The following is a 25,553-nucleotide window of genomic DNA, read 5'->3' on the forward strand; positions in this document are numbered from 1 at the left end:
AATGGCAGAAGATTGAACTGTAGAAAATGAGTTGAACCTGGGTATATTTGAACAGCAAACTAAATAAGAGCCACCAATGTGATTAGGCAGAAGAAAAGTAAATGCACTTGATAATAAAAGAGTAGTGGGAAGAGGCAGTCAGTGGACTACTCTGTACAAAAACAACAGCTTTGTCTCCAAGGTATAAAACCATCCATTATAGATCTCTCAAACGTTTGTATATAGCCATCATAAATACCATTAGGTTCTCGTGTAGTTGTTCATTCCAGATTCCTCCTGCTTCTAAGCCCTGTAATTAGTGCCCAGTTTAATGGTACTCAATTTTTCGACCTACTAGGAGTAGAGGGCTAAGGCCACCTTGCCGGGATTCAAATCCCTGTAGAGCAGGCTGGTCCCCCGTTAGAATTGGGGCCTTAGACCAGTAGTCATCCTCATTGATAAGGTGAGGCCAACTAGGCTCGACCTACAAACACCTTTCTAGAATTGAGACTCGCAGGAAGATTTAATGCCCTTGTCCTGTGAGAGCAACCGTAGTTCACTGCATTGAGAAACACATGTACTAATCCAAATAAATTGCCAAGTACTTGGTAGCTCTACAGACATGGTAAAGGCCATCTCTAAATGAGGGGTGGGGATGAGATGGGCCTTGACTAATGGTCCATCTCTCTGTGATATGTTGTATTGTAGTGATCTGGAGGACAAAAGTCACCCGACAGATAACCAGTTTTTTAATATCTATGAAGACCAAAGCATATGATGTTTTATCTTTGGCAAAGGATTATAGCTCTATACTAGTTGTAACTGGCATGTCATGCATCATTCTAAAGGTTCCTATCTTTGGGGGTGAGAGTCCCATAGTCGGATGAATCCTTGCCAAAGTCACCCGAGGTGTTGCTGACAGATGCTCGACCACAGGAAAAAACAGGATGTCTGGAGAAAGGAGGCTATGTTTTTTGAAGGAACAGCTATTAAATGATTTAGTTGTACTAACATTGTAAACTGTCTCTTTTTAAATGTTTGCAATGTTCAGGTCTCATGATCACATCCAGCATCTATTTAAGTCATATTAGCTCCCTGGTGGGGGGAGCCAGCCAATCAGGTGGCTAGGAATGCAGGCTTGAACCGCTGGTGGAAGCCTGCGTTCCATGCCGCCTGACAGCCGGCTTCCCCCGCCACCATCTTCCCCCACCATCCATCCCTTTTTTTTTCACCCTCCACTTACCTTATTTCTGCGGCGGCGAGTGCTGCTGCCGCAGTGCTCCTTCTCTCCGGCTCCTGCTGGGCGCCATGAAAAGTAAAGAAGGGCTCCGTATGGAGCCCCGCCTTCACTTTCCATGGCGTCCATCTTGGGTAAGTATTTTCCTTCTTTCAAGGGGAAGTGCACAGCGTCCCGTTGAACGAAAGAAAATAGTTTTTTTTTTTTTTAACTCACCGGATTACCACTTTGGCAAGCCGGGGTGCTAATAGCCTTAATCCCCCATTCCAAGCCTCGGGCCGATAACTTCGGCTGTTGTGCCGTTACCCCCTGTTCCAGCCCTTGGAACGGGAGATTAATGCCATAGTAAGAATGTTACATGTGTCTTACTGAGAAAAGCACATTACCAAAACATAGAACAATCATATCAATTATTTTCTCTAGGGTAATAATTTCAAGATGGACAGTCTGGTACATTCCTATTGAACTCTTTCAAAATATCCCCACAAGAAAGGGGCAGGAAGGAAATAACACCAATTAGAGTTCCTGCCTGGTTTGCATAAAATCAAAGTGCATTTTGGGAACACAATGATCCCAGATCTTTATATTTGACCAATATGTCAAATATATCTTTGATAAAAAAAAAATGTGATATGCTTGAATCACTATTTACATAATGCACAGTGGGGTGCTTGGTGTTCATTTGGGTTTTCACACCAGTCACCATAACATTAAAATGTTTGCAACATAGATCCAAACCCCGAACCTCTCCCGATTATTCATGGTTCAGAAGATAGCAGTGTTGTGACATTTGTCACTCTGTGTCCAAAGACCATCTTAAGTATCGCTTGCGTTCCTGTGTAGAATGTTAGCATGTTATCACTGAAACAATGTCTATGCACAAGCTCAATTCCCAAAGAACAGACGTCATATGAGTTATTTGTATAGGATAAATATCTGTAGTGCACAGAAAAGAACACGCTATTCATGAAGAATTTACTAACACCCTATGTAATGTTTTCAATGAAGAAAACAAGTTAAAATAGGAATATTCTCACACAGGAATTCCAGTACAAAGAGTAAGTGGAATTAAAACGTTTATTTTAAGAAACTGGATCTCCTTAACCATCAGAGCTATTGATTAATCAACTAGTCTCCAGTGTGACAGTTTGTGCTACAATGTTTCAACCAAAAGCTTGACAAAAAACGAGTGCATCGCTGAAGGACTGGCTCCTTAACGACACAGCTAGGGGGATTGGCCACTATAATCATAGATCTTTCTTCCAACTCTATATGTCCGTCCTTCTGTTATGTGCCAGATTGCCTTTCATCAGGACCATTTTCTGCTTAAATGAAAGTTAAATGAGGATGCCATAGCGGATGAGTGCCTGGTGACCTGTGGAGTCCCGCAGGGCTCCTGCGTATCTCTAACTTTATTTAACATCCTTACATTGTCAATCTTTGAAATGCTGAATGCGGAAGCCGTAGTACAGGCAATCTACACCGATGAAACACAGGGCCTGATTCACAGAATCGTTTTATAATGGCGCAATCCCATAGGAAAATGCTCTATGAATCAGGCCCACGGTGTCTGATTCCACTTACAGGCAACCACAGCAAGGATGCCCTCACCACCAAATCCATATATAACCTCATAAAAATATGGATGTTAAACAATGGGCTGGCATTCAATAATACCAAGACTGAGCTCATGATTACTGGTACTGCACCTCAATTGCGTAAACTGGATGTTGCCTACAAGTCCTTTAAAATTGCTGAAGTACCCTGGTCACTTTGCCTAAGGTCAAGACACTAGGAGTAATATTAGACCAAGAGCTGAACATGACGGCATGGATCAATAGTCTAGTGTCTGGCCCCTCATGTTACCTCAAAGAACTTGCACAGATGAGACCCTTTCTTAATTTCACCATCTGTGCCACTCTCGCTCGTGCCATCATTGGAGCGCGCCTTGACTGTTGTGCCAGCCTTCTACAGGATTGGTAGAGGAGAAATTAATCGATTACAGGTTATTCAAAATAAGGCAGTATGCGTTTTAAAGGGTTTAGGAAGAACTGACCATGTATCTGCCGCTAGGAGAACCTTACACTGGCTGCCCATCGACAGACATGTTATCTTTCGGACACTGTGTATCATACACTACTGCCTTCATGGAAAAAGTCCAAGTTCCCTATCAGACAGGCTCTTATGGCTTCCGAATCAGAGAACTCCCAGATCAAACAACTCCAGCCTTCTGCAAATTCCTAAATCCCAAATCTCACTTGTGACTGAGGGATCCTTTGCATATGCCACCCCAAGATGCTGGAAGGCCATTCTGCCAGATCTGAGAGCATGTTCCACTCTAGTTGGATTAAGGCAGTCTCTAGAAAACAGTCTTATTCAACTAAACTCCTCTTTCTTTCAGTTACTAAATCCGATCCTGTCTCGGCCATGATTTTTGTGTTTTGTGTTGTTTGTCTTGTCTTGCGTTACCATGCCTATGGGCTTTTTCGTATTTATTGATCATACATTAAATAAATAAATAAAGAAATAAAAGTAAAAGCCATTCTAAAGTTACAGGAATAAAATAACCCCATTTATTTTTTCATCCATAGGGTCCACCTGGCCTTCCAGGACCGAAGGTAAGAGATAAACTATTATAAACCGTATTTCACTCATACATTTCAACAACTGATGATAAACTATTTACATAATATTTTTATTGTAGTAGCTATTATGGACATTTGACATTGCTTTAGAACATACTATATTCTGATAAAACTGCTCCATGTGTGTTAAATATTGTCTCTGCAAAACTCGGTTTCAGACATGCCTTGACCAGTTAGTCCTTTCATTTGAAGGAGAAATATTGACGTAACGAACTTTATACGTTCTTCAGAGCACATCAAGTGAGTTATCAATAATGGTAGTTACTGCAGTGCATAACGGCCGATAAAGTCAAACATTATCGCCATTAAACACCAGGCAGGAATCAGGTGCTTGATTAAGGGGAGAACACAAGCAAAACACGAGCAGGAAAGTCACAAAATGAGGGCGCAAGGACACAAGATGGCGTCAGAGATGAATGGCGTGACAGGAGAGAACAGACGAGTGAACCAGAGGAGAGCGAGAGTGGGACAACACCAGGCACGCAGCACACACATGTCCACTCCAAAGACTTGCACTTACATTCTTAGATAAATGCCAAAAATAATAATCTGAGCTGAAGGGGACATTGCCAGGAAAAAAAATGCCAGTCACGAAGAGAGGCAGCAGATCTGGGAACACAGGGTGATACCAGCGGTATCGGCCAGGCATCAGTGGGGCACACATGGGGTTCAGATGCTGGGGTGTTTAGCTGCGAGTTATAAAAAGCTCACTGAAAGGGGAGCATTCATTACCAAATCGTGTGCCTACACGTATTGATTGTTGCAAGAAACCCTCTATATTCCGTGAGCGAAATAAGTATTCCGTGAGCGAAATAAGTGAAAACCAGGCCAAATGTATTGTACTGTTGGATGATTGATGATGCGCTTCAAATACCTAAATTCCACACTTCACATTTTGCTTAGTGTGAATGGTACTCACAAGTGACCTATTCATGGTATACTAATCATACAAGCTAATGGCTAAATGTGAACTACTGACCTTTAATAAACCCACAGGTTTATGTTTCAGAAACATGATTCCATAATAGTCTAGGTGTCATGAAAAACTACTTTGACATTCAAAAGCATCACACCAAAATGGCAATCTTTAGGACAATATGAAAAGGGCAGTTTCATTACAAGCTCTGTGTTGTTCCTCTACATTCAATCCTGCATTACGAACAATCATCCATAAACAAGCGATTGAGTAGTGATGTGTGGCTAAAATGTTGACTTAATGCATAGTAAACCATTTATTTTAATGAGTCATCTTATGTTACTGAGCCCTGGTCCACCTTTTGTTACAGTTTTGACTTTGGTTCGAAATAGTCTTCACATGTTAACACTTTGATATAACTCATAGCAATATATTGGAAAGGTCTAGTCCACACTTAATTAAAGTACATTATTGAAACATTTGTAGACCACCATAAAAATCCCATCCACTCCCTCCCAAACCTACTCATTTGGACAGACACCCAAGGCCATGATTAAAGTGATCACTAGGTTTTAGGGCAGGATTTCGTTCTTGGGGTTCATGTGTCCGATTTTGTGGAACCCCTAAACCTTTGTATTCCTCCTGTTAATTTTCCTGGATGTGGACCTTATATTTGGGGGATGAGGGGCTTCTAAAGTCCTTCTGCAACTGCAACACGTTTGGATGTGCTGTCCTATGTTAACCCACATTACTGTTAGCATGAGGTGCACAGGTAAAAACAGGGGAGGTGCCAGGTATTGGACAGCGATAGAAGAGCAAACCTGGTTTAGGTAGTGAAAAAACAGAAAAGAAAAAGTACCCTATCGCTGAAAGGGTTTGGAAATATCAGTTCCTACGGTGAAAGGAGCGGACCACTCATAATGCCACACAATTAATGTTATTGATATGATATGATATGATATGATATGATATGGCATTTGTAACGCGCCTATACTCAAGTGTTTCAAGGCGCGACGGGGCAGGGAGGGGGGAACAAGGGGAAGACAGACAACGATCTTACTAGGCCAGGTGTCATTCAGACCGCGCAAGTGCAGGGATAGGGGGAAGGGAAAAAGTGCAAGGGGAAGGGGAGGGGGGAAGTGCAATACAAGTAAGTAGAGTAAGTAAATAAATAGGGCCAGCTGGTGGCAAGTGCAAGGTAAGTGCAGACAAGTGCTGGGAAAGGGGGGGCTGTAGGGATACAGAGACAGTCCCTCAGTGCAGGGGTTGCCAGGGAGGCAGTGCAAGAAGAGAGTGGCTGGGCCCAGGACCGAGGTCGGTGAGAGTGGCCCAGTTGCAGATTCGGTGCAGATTCAGTCGAGAATTTAGCAGGGGAGAGGGAGAGAGAAAGCAGAAGCAAAGAGGAAGGTTTTGAGGTGCTTCCGGAACCGGAGATGGTTCTCCTCAAGTTTCAGGGAGGCAGGAAGGCTGTTCCAGAGGGAGGCCCCTGCCACGGCGAGAGATCGACCCCCAACTCGTTGCTTCGAGAAGCGGCTGACCCTGAGGGAGTTGGAGATGGATGAGCGAAGGGCTCGGGAAGGAAGATATTTAGGAAGAGAGAGTTGAAGGTATTTAGGCCCCAGGCCCCAGAAGGCCTTGTGGACAATGCAGAGGGTTTTGAACTTAATCCTCGCAGCCACTGGGAGCCAGTGTAGAGATTTCAGTCCTGGAGAGATACGGTCCCTGGGCTTGAGGCCAAGGACAAGTCTCGCAGTTCTGTTCTGGATGAGTTGCAGGGGGCGGAGAGTGGAGGCAGGCAGATTAAGATAGAGGCTGTTACAGTAGTCCAGCTTCGAGAGAACCAGGGCTCGGGAGACAGTGAGCTTCTGGGGGAAGGAGAGGAAGGGAAGAATACCTCTGAGGAGGTGCAGCTGGTAGTGTGACTTCTTAGAGACGTCAGATATATGAAGAGAGAAGGAGAGTGTGGAGTCGAAGATGACCCCAAGGTTTTTTGCCTTGCAGGTAGGAGCAGGAGGAGGGCCAAGCGAGGCTGGCCAGAGAGCTACAGGGAAGGAGGGAGTGGGTGTGCCGATGAGTAGAATCTCAGTCTTACTGGCATTAAGGCAGAGGTCATTGGCGGCACACCATTCCTGGATGGCAGACAGACAGTCAGAGATGAGGGAAGGAAAGGAGGAGGCCGAGGGTAGCCTGAAAATGAGCTGGGTGTCGTCAGCATAGCTCTGAAAGGAGGGGCAGAGAGCGGCGATGCGGTGGGCAAGGAGTGCCAGATACTGGTTGAACAGCCAGGGAGAGAGATTAGATCCCTGGGGAACACCACAGGTGGAGAAAAAGATGTCAGAGAGGAAGGACCCAAGTTGGACCTGGGAGGGTCGATTGGAAAGGAAAGAGGTCAGCCACGCCAGAGCCTGACCAGTGATACCCAGGTCATCACGGAGACGGTTGCGCAGGATGGCATGGTTGACAGTGTCAAAGGCAGAGGAGAGATCGAGCAGAATGAGAACACACAGAGTGTTGGAGTCGAGGTTCAAGAGCAGGTCCTCACGGATGTTCAGGAGAGCAGTTTCCGTGCTTCTGGCCGCTCTGAAGCCAGATTGATGGTCATGGAGACTACCAACAGTTTCAGCATGGAGGTTTAGCTGGGAGATGGCCAGTTTCTCCAGGAGCTTGCCCAGGAAGGGAGTGATGGAGATTGGGCGATAGTTAGCTGGGCAGGAGGGGTCGGAGGAGGGTTTCTTAAGAAGAGGGTGCACAAGGGAGTGCTTGAGGGGGGATGGGAAGACTCCAGAGGCGAAGGAGTGGTTGCAAAAGTCAGCCAGGGCAGGAGCCAGGGAGTCGATGTGGTCCTTGATAGTTTTGGAGGAACAGAGGTGAACCTGTTTAGACGAGACTTTCTGGAAACCTCGTCAGCAGAAAAAAGTGGAAAGGCAGAGAAGGAGGGAGGAGGGGTGGCTGCAGAAGGGCCAGAGGAAGAGCCGGGAAGAGAGGGAGGGAGGTGATAGGAGGAGAGTGAGGACAGGATGTCCTGAGTTTTTGAGATGAAGTGAGAGGCCAGTGCAGTGCAGAGGGCCTGGGAGGGGACAGGAGAGGTAGAGACTGCAGCAGGGTTGGCAAGCTCCTTGAAGATTTTAAAGAGTTCAGCCAAGTTGTTGGATGCCGCAGAGATGCGGGCTTGGATAAGGGCTCTCTTTTTGGTGAGAACGGAGAGACGGTATTGCCTTTGGAGCAGGCGGCAGGCCAGTTTATCAGAGGATGAACATGAAGCACGCCATTTCCTCTCAGCCACCCTGCACTTGCGTTTTAGGGTGACGAGATCCGAGTCATACCAGGAGTTACATTTGGCTTTGGGCTTCAGGCGGATTCTCATGACAGGGGCAAGGAGTATCAGATATAGCAGAGTGGAGCATGGAGAGGGCTGTGTCAGGGTGGGAGCCGGCCGAAGGGGGAGGGGGGCGAGAAAGTGGCAGCGAAAGCCTCAACTGACACACGCTTCATGGGTCGGATGACCGAGAAGGTGGGTGGCAATGATGAGGGTGGCTGTGCCTGTGTGGTAGGGAGGGTGAGGTGGGAGGTTAGGAGAAAGTGATCACTCCAGGAGAGAGGAGTGGAGAGAGGGACAGAGAGGGGAAGGTCAGAAGAGATCAGAGCATCAAGAGTGTGCCCTGCAGAATGAGTAGGCGCAGACGGGAGAATAGAGAGTGAGAGAGAGTCGCAGAGGTCACGAAAGAGTCCAGTGGGGGGACAGGAGGCATCCAGGTGGATGTTGAAGTCACCAAGAAAGAGGAGTTGAGTGGTTGAGGACAGGAGTGAGGAGGCGAGGTCAGCCCACTCAGAGAGGAAGGAGGAAATTTGACCAGGTGGCCGATAGATAGTAGCCACAGTAAGGGAATGGCTAGGAGAGAGAGAGAGTCGGCAGACAAGACATTCAAAAGAGGAGTAGGTCTGCGTAGGAGTGACAGTGGCAGGAATCCACTCAGGGAAGATAAGGGCAACACCCCCACCTGCACGGTTGGGCCTGGGCACGGAGAAGATCTTGTAACCGTCAGGTAGGAGTGTGTCAAAGCTGGTGACAGAGCTGGCTGTGAACCATGTCTCAGTGAGACCGAGGAAGTCAAGGTCCAGATCCTCAACAAGGCGACAGATATCAGAGGAATGCTTGATGGCCGAGCGAGAGTTAAGAGTGGCAATGTGGAGAAGGTTGCCAGCCTTGAAGGACTTCCGGGGAGGGGTACAGATCAGAGGTACGCCCTGCGGAGGTGTAGAAGAAGGAGGTGAAGAAGGAGCACGAGAGGGGGCAGGGAGGGAGGGTAGAGGCAAGGTAGCCGAGGACACAGGAGGGGGGACAGCGGGAGAGGAAAGGAAGTTGATGAGGCGAGGGAAGCGTCTATCAAAGAGGTGAAGGTTGGCCTGAGGACCTTGGACCAAGACGGTCCCATTAGCATAGACATTAATGATGGCCTTAGAGGAGCGGAAGGGGGCCAGGAGGACGTCCCAACAGGTGCCACCATTAGAACACAATGTGCATGGAAGATTCAACCTGACACTGTGAAAACCTATGTCACAAAAATTGATAACAATACATTTTAATACATATAAAAATCAAATTAAAACCTTGCTAAAAGCCATAATACGGGAATAGCAAATGTTAGATCAAGTGTCCCATGTATAACACCTCACAAGTGTTTGTAAAGTGCAGTACAATTGTAAGATCAAGCTGTACAAAGATGTACCAATATTTAATAAAGAGCACACATTTTGGCAAAACAAAAACAAACAACCACAATTGGGGAATTTTTTTGAATGACATTTCTCATCCTTCTTGTGCTTCTTCCCCTCCTCTTTCTTGTAAGTAGCCCCAGAATCCTTGTGAGTAGCCCTGTTGGTTACCCACAAGTCAGCAGCTAGTGCTAACTTCTTAGGGCCAAGTTCTTTAGAGTCAGCAAGGTGCTGTCTCAGCTCTGGAGAACAGGCATCAAAAATGCTTTCTAGCATGACACGACATCTCATACCATAATACATGCTCACTTTGTGGCCCTTAATCCACCCATCTAAGTTTTTCGGGGTCTCACTGTGATGCTGGAAATGCATTGGAGGGACTGGGCCTCCATATCCTTTGCTAACCTGAAAGCTGCGTGACTGTCAAGGAACTGATCCAAGAGAGGACCTAGCTAGGAGACCTCTTCCTGAGCTACGAGGGACCATCGTGCATCAGCTGACCTTAGCCAAAGCTCCCTGGAAGTGAGACCCTCGAAAGGCTGCCGACCGGAGAAGGGGACCGCCGCAGAATCACAAAGCAAAGCGCCTGGACATTGAAGTACATTACCGTCGACGACCGCTGTCACCGACCTGAGCCGCAGTGCTCCTTTGCCTAAAGACATTTAATCCAAGGACTCCCTTGTTCACCACCGTCGACTGCTTTCATCCTGCCGGAGAAAGTCAAGGCCGCCAACAACTGAGGAGAACCCGGCGGTGGGTTTCCAGCCACTCGAAGACCACAGAGATGCTGACGACCCGACGCCCTTGCTGGGCCAAAGTTCTTCATTACCTCTCTGTGGCAACGAACAGTCGCCATCGAGGTGCACCGCACGCCTCAGCTTGCAGGACATTTTTGACCGATTGTCAATGACCACCGCAAGAACCGAAGCTGCTGCCGCAACGACAGTGTTCACCATTTTCTTCACCAACTCTCAACAACCCGTGGCTCCTGCCTTAAAGGGAGTGCACTCAAAAAGGGCCTGTCGACGACTCACCAAAGAACTCTATGAAACCAGGTACTTTGGGGTCGTGGAACCATTTAGAAGGAATCAAGACTATATTAAGCATAATTGGACTGGGCTTGTCAATACGCTTATTTACAGGATGCCCAGGTGAGGGGATCCTCGCACAGAACTGTCTCTAGGTAGACGGGGGACTGTTCTGCCATTGCTTGATTTAACCTGCTTTCTTTCTGTGTCTTTCGTTGATTCATCTTATAATCTGATTCGTATGCCATATGAATGGTTAGCAGTTGATGCATTTCAAAGGAATCGATAGTTAAGAGTGGTACCACGTAGACCTGTATATATTTGCCATTATAGCATTGCCGGAGTACAAAGTGTGTTATTGTGATTGTGTATATAACCTTGAACCTTATTTATATAAAGACTGTGTATGCACTAACATAGTGTGTGGCCATTCCTTTGTGGGTGCTTGGGGACTACACTGTACTTAAGAACCAGCCAGCATCACCTCCTGAGAGCTAAGCCTTGATTGCTCGTCCATTGCTACCAACAATAGAGAATCTTGGCTAGGGTGCTCTGTGCCTCGACTTTGACATATAGGGAGCAGTAGTACAGATACCCCCCTCCAGTCTTTACACTCACACACCCAAGTTGCCACAAGATTCCATCTTTTTCTTTGTGGTTGCTACACATTTTCAGATATTGGGATGGGGTCTTCCCAGACCTGGCTAAGAGAGTAGTCTTAACCAAATTGTAAACTTCTCTAACAGCACCATTAAACTCCATCTCAGCATCACAGCCTAGAGATAACCCATGGAACAAGTTCACTCTCACATGTACCTTGCACTTTACATGTGAATTTGAAAATACTCAACCATACTCCTGCTGCATTGCCTTTTCTCTCAGTTGCAGTTACTTCTTCAGTTCATTTTCTCTGAGTTTTGATTTTAACTCCAGGTTTCTGAATTCTAATTGCTTTTTCATCTTTTCAGTTTCCAGAACAAGTTCAGGGGTCATGTTAGAAGCAAGTAGGGGTGAAGCTAGAAGAATAGGAGGTGGATCAGCAGGCATTACTGTATCATCACTTTCTTTCTCACTTCTTGGTAGATGAGGACTATGTGTTAAACTTTGTCTTATATCATCTTCACTCATGTCAATTCCTGTGAGTAGAGGTTATAGGCCTACTCACAACAATTTGGTCATTCAACAAACTTTGGATCAATTAACTTTTCTTTCCTTTGTCACTGAGGCCTCTATTTTTACAGATATCATTTAGTTTATCTACTGTAAGATTGATTAGAGCCTCAGGTTTAAAGATTTCAATGTCCATGTTACAGTGATTTAGTAGCAACAGCCCACAGTTGTGAAGGCATCATGAAGTAGACACAGACAACAGGTTCAAGATAGGTTCTCAATATTCTTTATTAACTTAAAAGGCAGGATGGAGTAAGGCCTAATTTGCCCTATGCTATGGTGGGATTTCACTACTTAAAGAAAATTAAGGATAGTCTGTGTCAGGAAGTCCAAATTAAATGACTGTATTCAAAACCTATACTTGCCCTCACAACTAACTGCATACAGCGTGTAGGGATGTCAGCTTCAAAATGAATTAAGTTCAGAGTTTCTACCAGCTCTTGGCTTGTAATCATCTTCCTCTTCCCCAAGTTCAAAACAGTTCACAGGTATTGGGGTTCCCTTCCGCAATAGTTCAAATCTTCCAGCTTTTCAACACAGCACAATTCCTTGGCCACTTCCCCGCTCTTTTGTCATCAGTAACTTTCCCTGGTTCACATAGGTAGCTCTGTTTCTTGACTTCAAAATCACATAAGCGACTGTTGCAAAACACAAGCTTCTTAATGTATACTTTCATTGGCTTTTTCCATCAAAGGGGGCACTTGGTCTAGGCAAAGTTGTCAGACCACACGGTCCACCCATTACAGGTCATGCAACCGATACCCCTTTGTATCTGCTTTCCATAAACAATTGTAACCTGCTTTCCTTTGACAGTGAAACCTGTTTCTTTCATCAGTGTCATACTCTTCCAACACTTTACCGTGGCTTGTTTGGCCACCATGCACTTCATTACACATTGTGTATTCTTCTGGCTCTTGCCAATGCAGGTTTCCTCTCTACCTGCCTTTCCTTGAACTCTTTTAGCTTTGGCCAGTACTTGGTTTCTCATCTCATACCCTTCTTGGTATTCTCTTGGCTTTGCCAACACTTGGGTCTCAAACAATTCATTCTGTGGTATCTGCTACTTGCACCACCTTGCTTTCATTCCATGCACATCACTCATAACTTGCTTTTGGTCTGTGTGGCATTCAAAGGTCCTTATAATGAGATTCAATCCATTCGGTATTCCAAAGTACTTGTATCAGCATTCAAAATTGCTTATAACAACTTTAAGTTTGTTCGGTATTCAAAAGCACTTGTTTCGGCATTCAGAAGTGCTTATAACAACTTTCAGTTTGTTCAATATTCAAAAGTGCTTGTTTCAAATTCCCCGAGCAACCCGGTATGAGTGTTTCACTGTTTCCACTCACCAGTTGCACACAGCCGTTCCCTTCGGCTTCTTTCCACTCCTCGGTCAGCCTTCCAGCTTTCAATATCTCTGCTCTTAGCCATAGAGAGCACTGCTCACTCTCCTGGTGTCTTGCAGTGACTGAAGTGCTTTGGCGCCCCACAGCTATTTTTGCGTGCACCCTACAAGGAGAGCTTGCAGGACTACCAGACACTCTTGTGGTCGGCCTCGGCCTTGGCATCCCTCTCTCCTGCTTGACACAGCCTGGCTTTTCCACCGGTACACCTCTGTTGCCCTCTTCATCTTCTCAGTACTAGAGTGGTGTTTGAATAAAAGGAAGTGTGCATAACTCTGTTGTGTCTCTTCCTCGTCTTGGTACTTGACTGATGTGTGTCTGCATTAAAAACATAAGGCTGATATGTGCTTATTTTACCCAAATAAGGATGTGTCCTCCAAGTTGGTCTCTTCCTCGTCCCAGTGTTAAGGTGATATTTCTGGGGGATATTTTGGAGGGAAGAAAAGGGAAAAGGCTGACAGCAGCCTACAAAGGCTTGAGCGATTGAGGGTTCATTGTAACAAGGGAATGAGGGATTCCATGTCTCACCTAAGGACGTCCTCTCCCCACTCCCCAAGTGCCCTCCACCCAGGTTATCCTCTCTCGCATATCCACTCTTCGGGTTGGGATTCAAAAAGCTATGGCGTTTCCATGGCCACCTGAGAGGAGGATCCAGGGGAAAATGAAGTGAGGATGCCCTCAGGTTTCTCACACAGTATAGATAACTAGCCTTGTCGATGGATCCTTTGGACACAGGTACAACCAAGAGTCAATGTAATCCAACAATCAATCGCACCAGCTGTAACACCACTGTTAGGGGAGTTTTCCTAAAAGTCCACCTGGGGCTAAGACTCTATAACACTATCCTTTGGTGTACAGCTCCCCAACTTTTATTATAAGCCTGTACTACCCAAAGGATTGGTAGAAGGTCAGAGAATCCAGGCTTATGTTATGAGGAGTATGTGAGCTATAGGTAAGTACAATGAACCCAGTCAATACAATAGCACAAGGAAAGTCTTACACAGTGAATGTTATAATAAAATATAAATTTATTTTATATACACACGGCAGGTAAGTAAACACTATTTTAGACTAACCAATACACATAGGAAATATCAACAATACTTTTCAAAGGTGACTGCTTCAATAGAGTTGCTCGAGCTTACAATTGTTACAGAAAGTGACAGTAATGACAGTTCTACTGGTTTAATAGTAGTGCTGCACACCTGCCTTTGTTAAAGAGCATTGACAGTTCCTTTCATTTATAAAGTCATACAGACAAAATCTGTAGGAACGAAAAGTAGGGTTATTCAACACCTTTAGTAGTGATGGAATTTCTAGTAACACTTGTCAAGGCTCAGCTAGCTAACCTAGCTATTCAAAAGTTCATTAAAGTCAGTGTAGGATGGGAGCAAAGGTCTTATGCAGCAGCAGAAAAGGCAAAGTTCCATTAAGACACATTAGTTACTTAAATAAAATACTTTAGTGGGATAACACAAGTTATAGGGACCCTGAAAAAAACTTCCTAAAAGAGCACAAGGTGTTAAGCTTCGGTCCAGATAAATTGGTGGACACCCAAACACCTTGTAATGCGCTCCAGTCCCACTGGTGTGACTATTTGGCTTGAGGTAAATTCGACCTTGAGCCCCGCAGTATCTTAGGGTGGTTGCTAAAAATGCAGCTGGATTCTTTCCTGTGCAGCAGCGATGGACCCGTCTCCGGATTCCTTGGTCTCGTGATGAAAGGAAGGACTCTGAATGGGATGTCACAGCAGCAGTCATGAGAAAGGCCCTCAGCAACGATTTCTTCAGTCTCCCATGTCGGTCTGTGCTTGTGGTGTCTTTTTATCAGCTCCAACAGTGAACCTTTACTGACCAAGTCGATCTTCCTCAATTCTGCAGTCCTGCACTCCGATGAGCGGACTTGGATGAGTGAGATCGTGCCTCTGAAGATCCAACTGGAGTACACCAAAGTTCTGGGAGGATTCGTTCACGCAAAGATGTTGCACTGCAAATGGGTCGGAGGTCCCTGGGTATTCACGATTTACAACCCTGGAAGGCCACAGCAGCTCGGGGGATGGCTCAATCTGCAGTTTGTCTCAGGGCTGGTTGGTTCCACTAGCCAAAGGGAAGGAGTTGTCTTCAGACCACCTCTGTCAATACGAAAACAGGGTTAGGACAGCAGTGGTTGCTTCACGGTTACTCGAAGGGTCTGACTGCACTCTGGTCTTCTTCAGCTTTGGATCTTCTGTTCCAGAAGTCAACTTGCCTTCTGCCTCAGGAACCTCACCTTTTATTCAGATTTCCCATTCTCTCCTCTGCAAACTCTGCCTGCACTATGTGTTAGCAAAGATTTTCTTTTTGCACCTTTTACTCAATAGATTCCTATGGCACCCCATTCTTTTTGCTTGTTTTGATTTCTGTCCTGATGTTTTGGATGTCAGTAATGCTCTCTGCTTTACATCCCTTGACTATTTTGCTCATTCTTGTGGGAAAACTGACTAGCCCCTATAACTGCACATGGCCTCTGACTGAATTGATGACAAGACCGAGCTTCTAATACTAGGAACTACAGTCAACCTCAACAAATTGATCTCTAACTATACTGCTTTCAACATTGACGGTAATACCATTAAAGTGGTAAAAGAAGTAAAAACTCTAGGTTTTTACCTCGACCCTGCCTTCATATTTAACAAACAAGTCAACTCCATGGCATCCTCCACTGCCTACATGTGTAAGTTGATTAGAGACTGCAAACCATTCTTGTCCAAAGAAAGCTGCACTACCCTAGCGAGAGCACTTATCCTCTCCAAATTGGATTATTGCAACTCTTTGTACGTGGGGGCGAGCAAATACATTACCAATAAAATCCAAATCCTACAAAATAATGCTATCAGAGCAGCCCACGGCATCCCAAGGAAAGAACACATCTCGCATTTGAGGAGACAGATCAAATGGCTTTCTACTAAGGACAAAATTATGCTCAAATCCTTATCACTAACGCATAAATGCCTTAATTACGCAGCCCCGATCTACCTTGCCGAGAGATTCATTAAAAAATTCTCATCACGACCTACAGGGACAGTCAACTCTTCCTGTCTGGTCGTGCCTAGATTTAAACAAAAAAAGCAGGTGGAAGTAGCTTCCCTGTCATTGCAGCACAAGCATGGAACTCCTTATCCCACTCATTGAGAGCCAACCAACCCTTCCTCATCTTCAGGTGTAACGCCATAAAGTGGCCGGTTGCGAATGACACATCTGGATAATCCTAGGATTATATAGATCTGATTATCCAACTTCTGACTCTGCCAAGTAACCTTTCCCGACTACCTATTTATTCTCATCTGTACCTGTACAATATGTATATATCTACTCACCTATCCTGTATAATTCACTGTATCTGCTGTATATCTGCTTATTCTGTACAAATCACCCTATCTGTTGTATTTTGGCAACCACTGTAACTAAGCTGAAAGTTTACTTGTAACCTCTGTGTGAAAGGCGCCCAGATACCTCCGGGTTGGGTGTGCCATACAAATAAATAAACAAATAAACAACAAACAAACAAACAAACTGTCACTACTGCAATACTATCGCCCTCATTACAAGTACAGCAGTGCAGGAGAAAACTGTGGTAATGCACTGGTAACTATGTTAAAAGTGTATTACTGCCTCCTTACCGCACCACAGTACTATAACTTTGGTGGGGAGGTGGAGGAAAAACCTCCAGCAAAATGCAGGCAGTAATTCTGCATCCTTACTGCCATAAATTGCCAAATTGGCAGAATTAATGCTGGTGGTAATTCCGCTGAAATTCCCATGGAGTCCTATGGACTCCAAAAATGGGGACTAGCACTGCCTACCACCCCTTGTAATCTTGTGGTAATTATTCCAGACCAAGTGGTGGTAAAGGTAATTCCGTTTGGCAGTACTCAGGTGGATTTACCACCAGAATACAGCTAAACTTCTAATGTGTCTCTATGTCTTTTGCATTTACCACAAATGGCTACTAAAGGTAGCTAGCACTCTAAAATGCCCATGCCACAAGATGTATTGCTTGTTATTTGGCCGTATTTCTCTTTGGCCTTCTTCCTGCCTTCTCAGGTCAGGAAATGCCTTATATGGAAGTGTGTGTGTGTGTGTGTGTGTGTGTAAGCCAGTGGAGGGGGCTGGGACTGTCTGGTCCCAGTCCACATCCTCTGGCCCCCAAAAGTCTGTTGCTGGATGGTTGTGATGACCAGTAGTTGTCCAGGATTCCAGAGACACAATTAGAATCCCTGAAGTCCTCTCGCCAGAGTGCAGGACCGAGAGAATGAAGAGAACCGGACCAGCAATATTCGTTCTTCATCTGGCTGCTGTAAAAAAAATGCTTACCAATAGGGTTTACCTGCCTTGAATAACATTGTGTCATTCTTAAATTGTATCATAGGGTTGTACTTTCCCTGGTCTGCTTTGTACAGATCTAAAACAGTCTGAAAGTTAATACTTGTCCTTCAGTTGCTTGTAGCCCCTCTTAAAAGTATATAGGTCCTACTCACCTTAATAGCTGCTGCTCTTCTAAACTTGTAACCCTGCCACTTCTTAAAAGTATGCTGGGTATAACTAGCTATTAGATAGAGGATTGTTATGTACCAAAGGGTCAATTACTTACATTGAAATGCATTGTGTCTTTCTTAAAGTGTACTTGGTGTTGGATTTCCCTGAATTGCTTAGTGCCTTCTGAAATAGTTATTGAGTGTTCATACTTATGATTGAGTAGCTCGAGACCCCTCCATAAAGTATATGAGTATATGAGTTGTTTTACTAGCTCTGAACTTAGTTCTAAAAAGTGATGTTGTAAGGTGTATACTTATAACAGGGTTGGTTTATTATGTTTATAACTGAGTGTCACTGCATGACTGACCAGGTCTACTACCCATGAATTACTGATGGTGTTCTAAAAGTATATCTAAACTTGTTTTACTCCCCAAGCATGGCTGACTGCCATGCTGAATGTGTTGTAGGTTTGACTCATCTTGACTACTGATTGTATTCTCAATAAGGATATACATTGGGTTGTATCCCATAAGTATCGAGTTAGTTTTGATAATTGTGTCAGTATGATGTTGATAGAACTTACTTTGCCCAAGATCTATCTTGGTCTACTTGCATTTCAATTAATCTTTTATTTTTACAATACATAGTGTTTCAATGTTTCTATGGACCATGTGTATGCTAAAATATATTTGTACCAAGATACATCCATCTTTCGCTGCTAAGATAAACCTGGCTGCTCTGTCTATGCTACCAAATGTTTCCAGGTAATACAGCCTTATACTAATAGTGATTTATGTACTGCCCAGATGTATGGTTTTGTGAAGCCCTTAGTTGGGCTTTAGAAAAACTGTCTTTACACCTGTCCTTCTAATTTCAGCCATCTCACTCAAAGATAAGCTGTGCTGAGGCTTCTTCTGTGTTTGCTGCTGTACGATTGTGTTCCCAAAAGTTTCTGGAAGACCTGCAGTGGTATCTTGAAGAATCCGAGTCAGGGTGCTAAGTTAACATACCTGTGTCTGCCCCTACCCTGTCCTCTCTAGGGTAACATTGGATACAAAGCCCTTGTCCAAGTTGTCCCGAACACCCTCTGGCGTGGCCACTGGTCGTCGAACCTGAACCAAGGGTCCTTTCCTCGGACTTACATTGTAAATAGGGTAGAGTGGAGTACCTGATTTGTGGTAAATACTTGATTACTTTTAAAAACGTTCTAATCATCACCACAGCCCACTGTAGCATTTCTGAAATACCTTACCCAAACAAGTTATATCTTGGAACTTGGGACTTTTGGGCACAAGGTCCCATCTCATTTTAAAGTTGGACTTCATAAGAGAGAGGGAGACTGTCCTTGTGCTTATCCTAACTATTTCTGCATATTTTCCCCGCATCAGAGTACTCACCGGTTGAACACTGGTAACTAATTCATATGCATCTTGATTCTCCTATTTGGTGAATTTGGTATGTGTATGTTATATATGGTTTTGATGAACTATACGTACCTGTGATTTCCATATGTTTAGTGTGTAATTAGAGACTTAACAAATAACCATATTATGATATATTCTGGTCTAAATTGTATTATTAAGTATTGTTCTGTGGTGACTCATTGTAGCCCAAGAACACTCAGACACTTCCTAAGACTAAGCCTACACTGCTTGCTCACCTACCTACATTGGGGTTTGGCTAACCTCTTACCAGGGCGGATTTTGGAAATTCATCTTAACAGTATGCATATGTATACTGCTTTCAAATCTATTCAAACAGAATGTGAATCTATGAAAGTTCCAATGAGGGAGAAGAAATACATTACTTACATGTAACTCCTGTTCTCCAGCCTTGGTATATTTCATAGATTCACAAGCAACGCTTCCGCCTACTCCGCATTTGGCTCTTCTTGTCTCATCTTGGCACTTTTACGTGCAATAAACTAATCTGAAGATGACTTCTAGGGCTGGAGCTAAGGAAGTCACTACCCGTTGGCTGGTGGGTAAGCTGACCCAAAACAACTACAAGAGAACACTAAAGCGACTGCAGTATTTCAAGTTCAAATGAAAACGGCTCTAATGTTACCAGGGATTACCAGTCTAAAACAGGAAATATTCAAACAGCCTGTGAAGCTATGAAAGCTCCAATGCTGGAGAAGTGTATCATTTTGTTTTAGTTCTAATACTTACCTTTGCTTTTATTTGCTTAGACTGTACAGTGTATAAATAAACAGTGCATTTGTATACGTAATGTTCAATTTGATTCATTTGAGTTCTTTGTGTGTGTCTCATTGTACCATTATGTCACCCCCATATCTTCTGAAGTCTAAGCCTTACTATAGCGGGTGGATGGATCTATTCGCCCTTGGTGGGAGAATGTTGAAGGTAGGCACGATAGTACACTTTTCACAGCTTATAAATACTCAGCCCACCTCTTACCTGTCTCCGCTTACCTGAGTTTCTGGATCACCCTTGGGGACAGGCCTTAGTCAGGAAAGGCAGGGCAGCAACAGTGTGGAGAGTACCCCAAAATCCTTTAACACCTGGCTGCGTTTATGCCTGGCACGATAGCAGTAGTGTGTGGGGACTCTGGTAAGGATATTGCACACGCAGCCCAGCTTTGATTGCAGCATGGTAGGCCCCAATCAATTATGTTCCCGTGGACTGCCTCTCTGCTAGCAGAAGTCTGGGGATTCAGTGTGTGCCGGCCTTAGAAGGGGGAAAGCCCAGCAATGATACGCAGTGCACCCTTTCCTGGATGGGGAGCATGGTGCATTTCAGGCAGACCAGAGAGGGGAGATGACATTTGCCACTCCACATCACCATGGGAGCCCCAAGTAGGGAGTCCAGGGGTCTAAGGGAGTGATTATCAATGTGACTCCCCATTGTCAATGGGGCCCCACATGAACGAAGTCACAAGCCAGGCCATGGCGGAGATCAACAGTGAAACGCCTCTCCTGGGAATGCAGCGCTGTGTGTAAATATTCACATGCTGGATCAAACTAGTCATTTTTTCTGCTGTCGGAGAACAGAGCACCATGCTCGACCCTCTGATGGGAGGGTCGGACAAACTGCAGCTACCTCCAACGTCACTCTGCCAGGGCTGGACTGGGAACTAAAAGAGGCCCTGGAAATAATTACTGGGGACCAAAAGAGGCCCTGGAAATAAAGTTCAAAGTGGCCCCATATGACACATTTTCAGCAAGCCCAATGCTTTTCCTATGAGAAAATTTGGAAATATCACACAAAAGAGGCCAAGGGTGCAGAGGCCCACCGGGAAATGTCCAGAGTACCCTATAGGCCAGTCCACCCCTGCACTCTGCTTGTGCTGCAGAGGACTCATTGTTTATGTTCAAATGAACCACTGAACAGCACACAGGGGTTACTGCTCAGCTACACTACATTGCTCGAGTTTGGGTAGATCTAAGTGTCTTTTCCCTGTTCACTGGAGTAGGGTGGCTTCTCAGAATCCTTCGTTAGGGCTGTTTCTGAAAATCCACCTTAACAGTACCATACACTCAAGATGGTTGCCACAAGTGGTTTAAGATCCGTCCTTTGGCCATCTTCCTGACCTCTCAGGTCTGCAAATTCCATAGAAAGGCATGCAATTATGCAGGGTCCATCTTTGATTCCCGGTCAAGTCCCTGTGTGACTGAACTGGTCACGACTGGGTTTGGGACTGTCGGTAACATCCAAAAAATCAGAGAAAAAAGCTTGAATGGGAGATTTGGCCAAATTTCGGGAGTTCAAAAATTCTGAATGGCTGAAAAGTTCCACCAAATTCCCCATTTGGTGGCAAGGGCTGTGGGAGTTGCGAGGGTGGCCCGCACCCTTTCTCACTATATTGTGAGTGGGGGTTGCAGGGGTGTCCCCTGAAGCCAGTACCAAAAAAGTAGACAAAAACAAAAAAAGGAAAGGACCCTGCAGCACCAGTTCCTGATCACGGAAGTGAAAGGGAACAGGCGTTGCAGGAACACAGCTAGTCGGCGTCACACAGCGAAGTGTGCCGCCGCCAGGTAAGTAGGGAGGTGGGGGTGTGGGTGGGGTTGGAAGCCTGTGGCTGAAATGCTCGGAGGAAAGAAGACCAAAAGTTATTTTCGGAAAAATAGCTTTCGGTCTTTTCTCCCTCAAACATTTCAGCCGTGGGCTTCCAACCCCAATCTGGACTGTGCAGTCACAATAGACACTCCTGCTAGGATGTGTCCATTGCTGGGCATTTGTGGGGTTTGTGAATGATGCAGGTCCTGACCATTGGTGAGCTGTGGCAACCCCGAGCATGATTTTTGGATAAGAAGAGGATCCCTGCAGCAGTTCTGAAGGTCATCCACTATAACTAAGAATCTGAAGATGAGGAACCTGCATCAAAGACTTGGAAGATGGAGCTACTGACAACCAGCATTGCCCAAGCCAGCACCAAGTAAAGCCCTGATATCCTTGCTGCAGCCAGAGAAAAACCATGACCATTCTTTCCTTAGACTGATGGGGACAAGCAGTCCCGCAGCCTGCACCAGAGGTCTGCCGTTGATGGATGCCAGAAGTGTCCCAGGGCCATCCTTTAAGTTACCCATCTGCTGACCCAGCCTCTCTGCTAGGATGGTTGCCACCCTGAACTGGAACTTGTGATTCTGCAGCCAAGCTTCAACCACTACACCTACAACCGCTGGACCTCCATTGATGGGACCAACAGCAGCAGTGTCCTCAGTGCTCCATGGTGCTCCAGGGGTGGTCATTCAGAAAATCGGATTAAGGGGCACAAGTGTGAGTACCTTTATTTGAGCCCCCACATCCGCCCCCATCCAGCCGTGGAGTATTAACAGGTGCACAGTCCATTCCCTAAATTCTCTTACCTGGCTGTGATTAAATAGCAGTGTCTGTCCATCCGAAAAATGATCACTGTCATAACAACTCAGCCTCCTCTTAGTTTAAAGACGCTACCACCAAACTCAGTGGTACAACGAGATTAATACAAACATTTGCTTATCAGTCCCCCTTCCCACAGGCCATGGTCATTCGCAAAGCCTTGACATTACATTGAGAAATTATTTTAGTATTGGTTGTCTTTTGTAAATCTGTAGTGTACACTAATATTGTTACGCTGTTCTTATCAGTGTGTCAATGTGTGTTTAATGTACTCACTATCCTTCATTTAGGGCGAAGCAGGGCTTGATGGTGTGAAAGGAGAAAAAGGTGACCGTGGTGAAAAAGGAGACCGAGGTCCACTGGGGTTGCCTGTAAGTATTCAGGAAAATAGTTGTTTCCTCCTGTCAGGGGCAACAGAGAATATTCCATGAGTTAAATGAAAGAGCCCTTTCCATGTTTTCAATATGAATCTTAAATTGTCCCTTTGAGATCCTTGCCCATATGGCATCTCTCGATCAATACCACTATTTATCTTTGATTGAGCGTTTGTTCGCCATCATACCCCAACACTTTTACCACTGATTCCTACTCTTTGCACCCCTGCAATCACGTGATAGACATAGATAAGTGGCGATTCCCACCAAATGGATACCTAAAGTTTTACAATTTGCTATACCTGGAAGTGCTTGTTCTCTTGTCTCTCCTATTTGCAGGAAGAGCCAAGGGTAACACGGTTGGTAGCCATTGAGCAACAATCTAGAAAGTAGCATCTTGGCAATTAATCACCATATAAATAACAATTGAAATAAATGGTCATTCAAAGCAATTTATCTACACAAAAGAGTTTACATTGGTATGTCATTACTTAATCGTCTGATTAAGAAAGGCTCTGGATATTTAATTGCAGCGCATTCAGGCGAATATGCTTTTCATGTCCTCAATATGTCACATTTATATTTATTTGGATGTCTAAAAAATGCAGCTTTAAAAGCGGGGTGTTTCGCTTTCTTCGCTGACCCGGAAACCCTTATTTGTCCTATGACACCTCTCCATTTTCAGTGAGGGACTTAAGTGGCTCCATTTTATCCCAGGAGTCATACCGGGGCAGGAATACGATACCTTTGCACATGCATAATCGTGCTCATGTATTTGCATTGCTGTAATGGGATTGCATACATTATATTTGAATATGTGGCAAACACAGTTGGGGATGGGAAAATGCACTGTTGCATCTCCTCTGCACTCATGTCTCCGTCTAATCCACGAGCACCTGAATCACCTTGAGTGGGGCTGTTTATTTATATCTGAGTGAGCTTTCAATTGTATATGGATCTAATAAACTAAACAGAGGCAGTGCAGGATGTATAGTCTGCCCAAACAATTTACATGCAATGCTAATGAATATCATTGCATTAAAAAAGGCCTGTTATTTTTTAAACCACAAAAAATTACCATAACGCTACATAACAAATTGCTCTGAGTGGCTGATGTGTTCTCATCCAGACCCTGAATCTCTAGCAAGTAGAGATTGTCCTAAGTGTTATGCATGGTTTTGACGTTAACATTAGCATGATGTGGATTTTATAGTGACAAAAATGTGTGTAAAATAATCCCTTCTTAAAACATAAGTGGAATGCTGCTAAACCACAGCACTTCTGCATATGCCAATGCAATACAGTTTGGAGAAGCATTTGCTTGCATGCTGTTTGGGTGTCACAGTGAACAACCTCTCCATGAAATGAGGATACAGAAACAACATTTATTTTTAATTTTTTTTTAATTGTGGTACAGTTTAAAAAAGGAAAACCTTTCACAAACTCATTTCTACTAATTACACTTGTTAGAAATGCCAAATTTCCGTCCTCAAATCCATTAACATAGTAAAAACAATCAAAACAAATGAAATACATAGTCCATTAAAAGTATTCTGGTTGCTTAGGCCGCCAACTTCAGTTTAACATTTCAAAAACACAGGCGATTTTTCTCCAAAGTAATGTAAAGGAGACAATAAACACCTGGCTGTTCCCCTGCATACATTCATCCCATATCAAGTCTGAGGTAAGGTCCACGCTCACTCCCAGCATACATAGGGTACCAGCCCTCGAGCTGCTAAGAGATGCTCATTCACATAAAAGATGCTTAACTGATCTCACCTCCTTGTCCCCACATAGACCACAGACCCTTTGAACTCGTGTTGTATGAGACCAGATCCCCTCTAATTCTCCTATTCCGACAGCATTGAATTTCAATTTTAAGTAGTCCTACATCAAGCGATTGCCCGCAAATCGCTGGATGTAGTAAGGCTTGAGCTGCCGTTTCAGTATATAGGCCAACAAATCTTTTGCATGCCTTTTCATGCTGAGGTCACTCAGGGATTGTTCAGACTTTTAACCAGCTGGCATGCCTTTCATGATTTTCTTAAAGCCTACCAATGGAAGAGTCAAGGGAAGCCCAAGCGCTAAATGCAGCCATTTTTATGCTATGCTGCATGCCTTTGCGATGATGCTCCAAGGCATGAGATCCACTCTGGTTGTATGTGCCTCCAGTATCGAGCCCAGCAACGAGTCCCCCGGGGCATTAATTAAATTCCAGTATAATGTTAGGCAGCTTGAATATATTTACATTCAATAGGCAGGATTTCATATTCCAGCATCACCATTTCCATCGAAGTATGTTTTGGAAGACGTAGAAGGCTCTTTATTAGGGAGCCTTCGAGCTTACTTATCTCCTCCAATTGAGGAAGCGCCCAGATCTCAACGCCATGCCTTAGGATAGAGGCAGACTTTGCTTGATATATATGTAGCAGCGAACAACAACATTTAACCCTTTAGCCGTGGAAGGGATTCTGCAAGGTGCTTACCACATTCATCAATAAATGAGAAAAAAACATTCATGTCACATCTTAGCACTCGGGAATGTAGTGCCATGTGTGGGAAATAAAATACTTAGCACCGGAGGGATTAACAAATGAAGAGCCACATCTTACATTTCCCAACATTTGTGTGTGTCGTCAAACCAGCCCTAATTCATTAGTAATACCTGCAAGTAATACCTGGGAACTCTTCGATATACATACTTTGTACAAACCTCCTGCAAACATTTTGTTC

At 44.6% G+C, this 25,553-nt stretch overlaps 1 protein-coding gene across 4 annotated transcripts in view; it reads left to right on the plus strand.

Annotated features, from left to right (window-relative positions):
- LOC138472494 (collagen alpha-1(XIII) chain-like) overlaps positions 1-25,553 on the plus strand; it is a 393,813-nt gene that overhangs the window by 247,570 nt on the left and 120,690 nt on the right. For all 4 annotated transcript variants that reach the window (XM_069610705.1, XM_069610706.1, XM_069610707.1 and 1 more), the window contains 2 exons: positions 3,808-3,834; positions 22,737-22,817. In XM_069610705.1, coding sequence (XP_069466806.1) covers positions 3,808-3,834; positions 22,737-22,817 — 108 coding nt within the window. The remainder of the gene's footprint in view (positions 1-3,807; positions 3,835-22,736; positions 22,818-25,553) is intronic.

This window comes from Ambystoma mexicanum, chromosome 8, assembly GCF_040938575.1.
Source record: "Ambystoma mexicanum isolate Mex_15411 chromosome 8, UKY_AmexF1_1, whole genome shotgun sequence".
NCBI lineage: Eukaryota > Metazoa > Chordata > Amphibia > Caudata > Ambystomatidae > Ambystoma > Ambystoma mexicanum.